Below are 9,365 nucleotides of genomic sequence, written 5' to 3' on the forward strand. Positions count from 1 at the left end.
GAAGTTGAAAGGCAAACCAGTCTGGACTGGAGACCTTGCCCTCAACCACCCTCAACTCCTGCCAAATCACTGGAGAGAGTGACTGGAGACAACACCACTTACCCAGCCCATTTTCAGATGATGAGAGTGTGTGAGCAAGCTGCTGTCCCAGGGTTAAACTAGCTAGCAACTGCAGTGTCCAGAAGGCAATGTGAGAACAAGGAGAATTGTCTGGCCTGGGCTTGATTCCCACCAGTTTGCAGAGTCCAGAAGAACAAGAGGAAAGGGTGATAAAGAGGAGCGTTTCGTCTCCTAACTCTCCAAGTTGAGCACCCCCACCTTCCACAGCCCGACTGGCAGAGAGCCAAGAGGGAAGGCACCGTGAAGTACAATATAAACCTTGGAGATTTATTGGCTGCTTCGTCTGAATATGGCCATCCTGCTGTGGCCTCTGGGGGGCATTTGCAGATGTAATCAGCCCAGAAAGAGAGTCATTCCAGCCAGGGTGTAAATCACCCTTCACAAAGCTACAAGAGAGACATGTGGCCCTAGATAAGAAGAGGACTGATGTGGCCTCTGTGCCCTTCCCTCCTTTCTCCTGCCCAGGGGGGAGCTGGCTCCTGATCTGTAATGCACTTTAAATGGAGTTTGTGCTGTGTTTTAATCTATATCTGCCCTGCCAGTTTTACAGGAGAGCTGTGAAAGTGAACATCTGGCTACCCAGCTATTGTACAGGGCCTGTTTGCTCCCAACTCCACCCCCATCCCTAAGTACCCAAGCATCCCTCCAGTGACATCAGGAAACCTGCATCCGGGGAGCTAGCCGACGGCCTCAGCCTTCCACTTCATTCTTAAAGGAGTTTTCAAAAGTGATTTACAAAGCAAAAGGAAATGATTTTCAGCTGGTCGGGATGCTTAGGAATGGACCGAGTTCCAAGAACTCACAAAGATGGGGGGGCAAAGGGTACCCCCCATTTCTCCAGGAACCAAACTATGTCCAGTCACTGAAGAAGAGGACTAAAAGCATCTTTCCAATATTGTTCCCACAGAATGACCAAGAATTTGGGGACTGTCTGGCATGGTGGCACACACCTTTAATCCCAGCACTCAGCAGGCAGAGACAGGTGAATATCTGTGAATTTAATGCCAGCCTGGTCTACATAGTGAGAGATCTAGCTTTTAAAATAAATGCAGAAACCCTGTCTTGAAAAACCAAATAGATTGATAGATAGATAGACAGACAGACAGATGCAGGAACAAGGTCAGGCAGATTAACTAGAGCTGCCCACTTTCACCTGCAAGAGACCAGCCTTTTATGATGGCCAAGGAGGTGTGGCACCTGAGGCATTATTTCTGTCTGAATTTACCACCCCTGAACTTTAATGAGGATTGGTAACTAAGGTTAGGGAGGGTGGAGGAAACACCTGCAAGTGAATATGACTCCAAGACCAGTATTGACGGCCCCCAGCATACTCTTCCGCCAGCCATGTCCTCAGAAGGCCAACACCTGCGAAGTATGTGGCATTGCCCTTGGGAAACTTGTAGGTAGTGACCAATGAGCACTCATGTCTACAACGATGGCATTAGCCATCATTCAGTGTCTTCTTAAGATTGGCTATATACACACTGTTATCTAGTGCAGAGTGATTAAGACACAAATCCAGCCTTGGGCGGCCTTACCATCTACGGATGGTGCCCAGAGGTCCAAAGTCCCCCTATCTTATTGCACTTGTATTTGCCATGTTGATTTTCTCCTCTTCTGATAAGGCCAGTGGATTGTGTGCTCTGCCAGGTCCCCTCCCTATTGAGCTGCTGGGGGCCAGCGCCAGCAGTTGGCAGGTCCTGAGGGGAGGGAAGGAGTTGGTGAGAGAAGGAGTGAGCCAGGCATGATGGTCGGTCGGGAGCATCTTCGAGCCTGACTGACTAGCAGCCAGAGTGTTTCTTTATTTATACAGAATTCGGTAAGCAAGGATAGATCCATGTTGTTCCAAAACAGAGATCACACCATTTTTGGTTTTGGATGTGTGTTACACATCCTCTTGCATATCTTTTAGTCATCATTGATAAACCGTGACAGAACAGAGTTATCTGTTACAATCATTTACCCTCAAGTTTAATCTTCATTGATAAACAGTTCTCTTTTATAATAATTTTAACCCATCAACCACATCCCAATTTTTAAGAATCCAGAGGCATATGACAGCCTGTTCTCAGGTTGGTAGCCTTTGTGGCTTCAAGGATGCCATACCAAAACAAGATCTCCAGCCCAGCCCAGGCAGATTGTCATGTCCCAGGCAGTGTATTATTAATTCTTAATGGTCAGAGTGCCCAAGAAAAATTCTCAGGCCAAAGCTGCTACAGTTATTATTCAAATTCTGGCACAACACAATGTTTACATTTTATATATTTATAGAATTTGTTTATATGTCAAATCCTGGCATTTTGTTTGTGGTGGTGGTGGTATGAGCTAACTTTTTTAAGAAAGGGAGCTCCTGACATCTCATTGTTTTATCATCTTTTTACATCATTCTTTGTCCATCAATATAAGTCTCTGTGTAGGGCAGAGGTAACATCAGCTAATCTCACGTTGTTGCAATGTATGCCACATAGTCGCCTGAGTGTATAGTGGGAAGAGGCTTGCAGTCTGATCTGTGACCAACGCCTCTAGCCCACTGAATCTTGTTGACCTTTTTAAGTTTACTTCGTTTTGATTACCTTGTTCCGGAGTAAGTACAGGGACAGATGTTTCAAGAATATCTCGCCGGGCGGTAGTGGCGTACACCTTTAATCCCAGCACTTGGGAGGCAGAGGAATCTTCGTGAGTTCGAGGCCAGCCTGGTCTACAGAGCAAGATCCAGGAAAGGCGCAAAGCTACATAGAGAAACCTTGTCTCAAAAAAAAAAAAAACAAAGCCGGGCGTGGTGGCGCACGCCTTTGATCCAGCACTTGGAGCAGAGCCAGCAGATCTCTGTGAGTTCGAGGCCAGCCTGGCTACAAGTGAGTCCAGAAAGCGCAAAGCTACACACAGAAACCCTGTCTCAAAAAACCAAAAAAAAAAAAAAAAAAAAAAAAACAAAAAAGAATATCTCATAGCCTCATAAAGAGACCTCTGGCTTCTTTATGTGCGTCATAACCTCAAGACCTTCAAGTAGATAAGGATATCTCCCTAAAAGCAGGAGGGGTAGCGTGTTCAGGACTTTCCTGGGGAAGTTTAGAAGCAGCACTTCTGGAGAAGGCAAAATGACTCATAAGAAATTTTCCATCGACCCAATATCCCCAAATTGTACAAATATTAAAAGTCCCCCAAGTATGTAAGAGGCAGAGATGAAAAAAACCAAAAGTGGCATGGCGGCCATGATGCGGCTCAGCTTTGCTGGGTCTTTGTCAAGCAGCTGTGTTGGCTGGTTTAGGACTTGTGCCGATCCCGTCAGATATGGCTGTGCCATCGAGCTTTGATTTCTAAACTGGAAAGATAGTACAGTGAATAGTGAAGAGCACACATTGTAGACTGCCTGGGTTCAACGCTCTCCCCAGCATTCTGCAGGGCGACAAAAATGAGTCCATTTTCTGTGCTCCATTTCTTCGTCTGTAAAATTAAGGACAATATGTAATGTCTATGAGACATGAGTAAGTACATGCTGGATGTGGAGTTCAGCAAATGCCCTCAGCAGACAAGCACTGAACAGACTGTGTCGTCTCAGGTGGAGTACAGGAGTTAATTATTCTGTGAACTCTACCAGCTTCCACCCCCTGGCCCGCTGATTTGGAGCAAGAAGTAGCAGTATTTCTTTTGCTGATATGGTATTTTTTGGGCTTGGTTTGGTTTTGAGACAGAGTCTCAAGTAGCTCAGGCTGGCCTTCATCTCTACACGTGACTGAAGATAACCTTGAACCCCCAGAGTCTCCTGTCTCTGCCTCCCAAGTGCTCAGGTTACTGGAGTGCTCCATCATACCCAACTTTCCTTGTAAGTTTTCTTTCCTTTTTAATTTTGTTATTTATTATTGGGGGGGGGGCAGGTGCTACAGCGCATGTGTGGAGGTCGGAGAACGACTATCTTAGTTACTTTTTATTGCTGTGCAGACACCATGACCAAGGCAAATTTGAGAAGAGAGTTTATTTCGGGCTCAGTTTCAGAGGGTTGGAGTCCACGGCCATCATGGTGAGGAACATGTTGGCAGGCAGGCAGGGATGGTGCCGAAGCCCTAGCTGAGAGCTTACTTGTTGAGAGAACAACCAGGAGACAGAAAGAGCTAAATGGGAATGGGGTGGGCTCATCCAACAAGGCCACACCCCCAGTCCTTCCCAAACAGCCTTACAAACTAGGGACCAAACAGCCAAACAAATGAGCCCGTGGGAGGCATTCCTATTTAACACACCACCATGACTTTCAGGCTCCAGTTCTCTCCTTGCCCCATGGTCAGGCTTGCACAGCAAGTGCTCTGCCCACTGAGCCATCCTGCTCAGCACCCTTGTCTGTCTGTCTCTTTCTCCCTCTCTCTCTGTCTATCCTTTGTCAGTTTCTTTTTTTTTTTTGTATAAAATTTAAATTTTATGATCATGGCCAGACCTTTTTACACTTAGCACATGGATATATTCATTGTTTTCTCCAATAGAAAAATTTCTGAATCATACTATGTTGCACATAGATAGACTAGAAATAAAAATTCGGGTACTTTTTCAAATTTCTAAAGACTGCAAATAACAAGCCATTATTTTACTTCCAATATCTGAAGTCATCAACATGATTCTGTAGTACTGTTTCTCAGGCTTTACCTAAAAAGTCGTTATTATTCAGATGAAATAGTCCTCTTGTCGCATTTTCTGAGTCTCTGTCCCACCACAACTTCCTGAGATTTGTGAGGAAACTTCAGTCTTGTGATCAGCCTCCATGTAGTGCCCACAGTCTTGTAATCATAAGGGAAAAAACGGTGACTGGCTTTATGTGTCAATCAGTTGCAGCCTGCTGATCTGATTAGAAGCCTTGACAAATGCCTGCTGCCGATTGCAGATAACTGCCAAGCATATGGCGATGATACAACAGCCCACTGTTTTGGGATCAGCTCTTGTACAAGAATAAAGAAACAAAAACATTTGTAGGTATGGTATCAGAAAAATAACTGTCCACAACCAAAAGGGCAGGGAAAGTAACCGAGCTTTCAAGGAGTGTGTCCATGTGGTTCCTTCCCGAGGCTCCTCAGGGTGCTGCTGAATGTGTTCCAAAGCCAGCCTGTTGTAAGTCTCATTGATTTCAAAAACATAGTAAAATGCTGCTGCACTTGCTAGCAAATACAGTCCCACTCCAGTCCATCCCATCCGCTGACGGAAGTTCATTATTCTCCATGCGCTGTGCAGTGGTCCCGAAAATCTTCCTGTTCCTCCAGCAAGCGTGCAAGAGTCACTCAGTTCTGAATAGTCAGGTGCCTTTGGCATTTCAGAACAAGCCACCTTAAGAGAAACCCTCTGGGTCGCGCGGCTCGGAGGTGAGCACGAGCTAGTAGTGATTAAGCTCAGCGTGACTATGGCTGGTCACGCGGCGGCGGGCCCCATCGCCCTCTGGAGCCCCAGTCAGGGGCAGCCACCTGGAGATGCTCGGCCGCCGCCGGACCTAGCCCGCAGAGCCCAGCTCGGCACCCGCCTGAGCGCCGGGCCAGCTTGACAGCAAGCTGAGCGCCCCCGGGTCTCACCTTCCTGTCCTCCTTTGTCAGTTTCTTAATGGCAGGGATTCTGTCACATTTAAACACTGGTGGCACCAAGAATTATATAAATATATATATTTATTCATATATATATATATTTATTCATATATATATATATATATATATATATATATGAAAGAATTGTCCTTTCTTTTTTCCTTGACAGGGACTTTCAATGTAGCCCTGGCTGACCTGCAACTGGCTATGTAGACCAGGCTAGCCTTAAACTTGCGAAGATTCTCCTGCCTCTACCTCCTGAGTACTGAGATTTATAGACCTCTACCACCTCATCCTATCATGGTACTTTGGGTAATATTTGCCTGAACTGAATGAGAAATAGCTTATGCCTCCCACTTTATGTTCCCAGGCACTGAGCCGATGTGGACTACTCCATTTTTAGATCAAAAGACTTCCATTCTTTATTACCTGTCAGATATCAAGTAGTTCAAGGCCTCCAGTGAGAGCTATGCCCTACACAGCCTTGTGCTCTCCTGTCTGCCCTTGGGGACATGCGTGAGTTCTCAAGAACAGATTTAAAGCTCAATACATCACCTACTCCCAAAGGCACACCAGTGTTGGATGAGGATTTGGTAACAACCAAATTCATGAAGTAGGAGAGGGATACAAGGGCAGGTAGGGGGAAGAGTAATCAGAACGTATTATATGTGTGCATGAAAAAGTCAAAGAACGAATTTAAGTTTTTAGATCCTTATCAATGCTGCATAAAAACCTCAAAATAAAAGAAAACAAACCCACAAAGAGTAGCTACTATTTACTAGTTTACTGTTTTTGTTTACTCTGTGTGCGTGCGTGGGTGCGTATGTGTTGTGACATGTACCCGAGTATCTCAGGCTGCCCATGAATTCACTAAGCAGCCAAGGATAATCTTGAGCTTCCAATCATCTGTCTCTACTTCCACAGTGTGGGAATTATAGTTGTGCTCAAACCCAGGGCTTTGTGAATGCTAGGCACCCTACTGAGCTACATTCCCAGCCCCTTTCCCTTGTGAGACAAGATTTCATGTAACCCAAGCAGGTCTTAGACCCACTGTGAAGCCAGGAATGACCTTCAACTGCTTGTCTCCTTGCCATTACCTCCCAAGTACTGGGATTACAGGCACGCTACCATGCCCACCTGTTTCTGTTTGCTTGAGACAAGATCTCACACTAGTTCACACTAGCCTAGAACTCACTATGTAAGCCAGGCTGGCCTCAAACTCTTGGCAATCCCCCTGCCTCTGTCTTGAGTGCTGGGATTACAGGCATGAGCCATCAAGTGGGGCAACTATGTGGTTTTGTTATCCTCTGTCTTCTTCAATTTCTCTCAATAGGATTGTTGTTGTATGTAATGAGTTTAGAAAGTCTTGTGTGTAGCAAGCAGCTGCAAAGTGCTATTACTATTTTTGAAAGTAATATGAATTCAACAATCCAGTCCCAGTACAGTGAGAGGTAAGAAATCTTGGGGCTAGAGAGATGGCTCAGAGACTATATACTCACTCCTCCTGCAAAGGACCCAGGTTCAGTTCCCGGGACTCACACGGTGGCTTACAATTGCCTATCACTTGTTTGCCCCCCCCCCAAGCATGCATGTAGTATGCATACTTATATGCAGGTACTTACACACACACATAAAATGAATCCTACGGGAAAGCTGGAGCTGAGTGGTCCAGCACCTGCTTAGCATTCAAAGTTCAATACTCAGCATTCCACCCATACCCCACCCACCAGATGATAGGCCAGGGTGGAGAAATGCCTTTTAGATAAATACCATTTTTCATAAAGGAGATAAAGTCCTAGTATTTTTCTTTACAAGAATGTCCATTTAAGATTACTGAAATATCGGGAGACAGAGGCAGGTGGATCTCTATGAGTTCAAGGCCAGCCTGGTCTACAGAGTGAGTTCCAGGACAGCCAAGACTATACAAGAGAAACCCTGTCTCAAAAATCCAAAAATAAATAAATAAGATTACTGAAATGTGAACACACAGACACCAGTATCTTATTAAGGACTTGGATCTACATCTCCGAGGAGACTTACCAGGAAATAACCCACTAGGGACAGAAATGAGTCCGGAATTCCCCCTACATGTGTTGAGGACTTTCTTCCTCAGGCTACTGGGAACTTCTGCTTGGTCCTGGCCCTTGAATGGGTAGAACTGTGGAGCAGTACCTTCCCCTCTGCCCTCACTCTCTACCTCCAGAGGCTGAGTTCAAGGGCTTAGGGACAAGGGAGGCAGCTTTCAACCCACTGGCATTGGAGTGGAGGCTCCGCTGTCTTTGAGAATACAGCAGTGCCCTCTGCCGTGAAGCAGGGATTCAACAAGAAACAGTCCGGCCGCAGGCACCAGCTACGCTCTCTGTATTACTTACCCACTTCCATCAAGAATGTTACCCTGTTCCAGAATCTGGGAAGATTTATTTTTGTCTCTGGTCTGTGCCTTAGAGCGCTTTCTCCTTTCCTAATCTTGGGTTACCAGTCCCTAGTGTATCTCACCACACAGATGAGAGCCTGCCCACCTCAAAAAGCTCTGGGAATGGTCGGAGCACCGCAGAACAGTTTGAAAGGTCTTCCTGAAGTCCAATCTTTCCTTGCACTTCTATTTTTTCTTTCTTCTTGTACATTATTATTATTATTATTAAGTTCTCTCCCTCTCTCTCCAGTAGCTGGGATTACAGGCATGGACCCAGCAAGCCCATTCATGTGGTGCTGGAGACTGAACCCAAGAATTCATGCATGCTAGACAAATGATCACCAACCTAGTCACTCCAGACTGGCCTGAGCTAGAGTGAAATCATTTCAAAACTAAAAAAATGATACACAGGGGTCAGTGAGATAGCTCAGCAGTTAAGAGCACTTGCTGTTCCCAGCACCCACATGGTGGCTCACTATCCTCTTTAACTCTGGTTCCAGGTGATCTAGACGGCCTCTGCAGGTACCAGGCACACAAGTCACACGTCACACAAGTCACACACACACCACATATATGTACCAGGCATACTAGTCTCTCTCCCCCCCCCCACACACATATGCAGACAAAAGACTCATACACATAAATTAACCTTTAAATTTTTTTCAAAGACAAGACAATGAAAAAGTTCACCACAGACTATATATCTTGTACATGAACTCACTGTCAGGGAGTCCCAGGTTTGAGACCTAACATTCACCATCTTCCTGCCCTGCCTTGGCCACTTAGGGATGCAAACGTTTATCACCAAGTCCAGCTCAGGAATACAATTGAACCTTTCCCTTAGTTCCAGAGTAATGTTTACTATGCTTCAGGGTGCATCAAATTACCTGAAAAAGAACACTTTTCTTGTTTTGATGATTTTGTCAGCTGGGATCTCAAGTAGCTGAGGCTGGCCTTGAACCTCAGATCCTCCTCATCGAGTTCTCAGATTACAGATTACTGGCATTTGCTCCACACTTGAAAGTTGTTGGTTTTTTTTTTTTTTTTTTTTTTTGAATGTTTCAGGTCTTTTTTTTTTTTTTTTTAAAAAAGATTTATTAATTTATTATGTATACAGTATTCTGCCTGCATGTGTCTCTGCAGGCCAGAAGAGGGCACAAGATCTCATTACAGGTGGTTGTGAGCCACCATGTGGTTGCTGGGAATTGAACTCAGGACCTCTGGAAGAGCAGTCAGTGCTCTTAACCACTGAGCCATCTCTCCAGCCCAAGTTGTTGGTT

The 9,365-nt window shown here is 45.4% G+C and overlaps 1 protein-coding gene across 1 annotated transcript; it reads right to left on the reverse strand.

Moving 5' to 3' along the window:
• Positions 1-4,844: 4,844 nt before the first annotated feature.
• On the reverse strand, positions 4,845-5,459 carry LOC114705135 (transmembrane protein 251-like). Its single transcript, XM_028886830.2, has one exon. The coding sequence runs from the start codon at positions 5,407-5,409 to the stop codon at positions 4,918-4,920; it is 492 nt and encodes a 163-aa protein (XP_028742663.1). The 5' UTR covers positions 5,410-5,459; the 3' UTR covers positions 4,845-4,917.
• Between the last annotated feature and the right edge of the window lie 3,906 nt (positions 5,460-9,365).

Source organism: Peromyscus leucopus, chromosome 19, assembly GCF_004664715.2.
Source record: "Peromyscus leucopus breed LL Stock chromosome 19, UCI_PerLeu_2.1, whole genome shotgun sequence".
In the NCBI taxonomy this organism is placed as follows: Eukaryota; Metazoa; Chordata; class Mammalia; order Rodentia; family Cricetidae; genus Peromyscus; species Peromyscus leucopus.

Bases quoted from the DNA above. Each gene is read 5' to 3' on its own strand.
- LOC114705135 (XM_028886830.2), bottom strand. From the start codon at position 5,409: ATGCCAAAGGCACCTGACTATTCAGAACTGAGTGACTCTTGCACGCTT.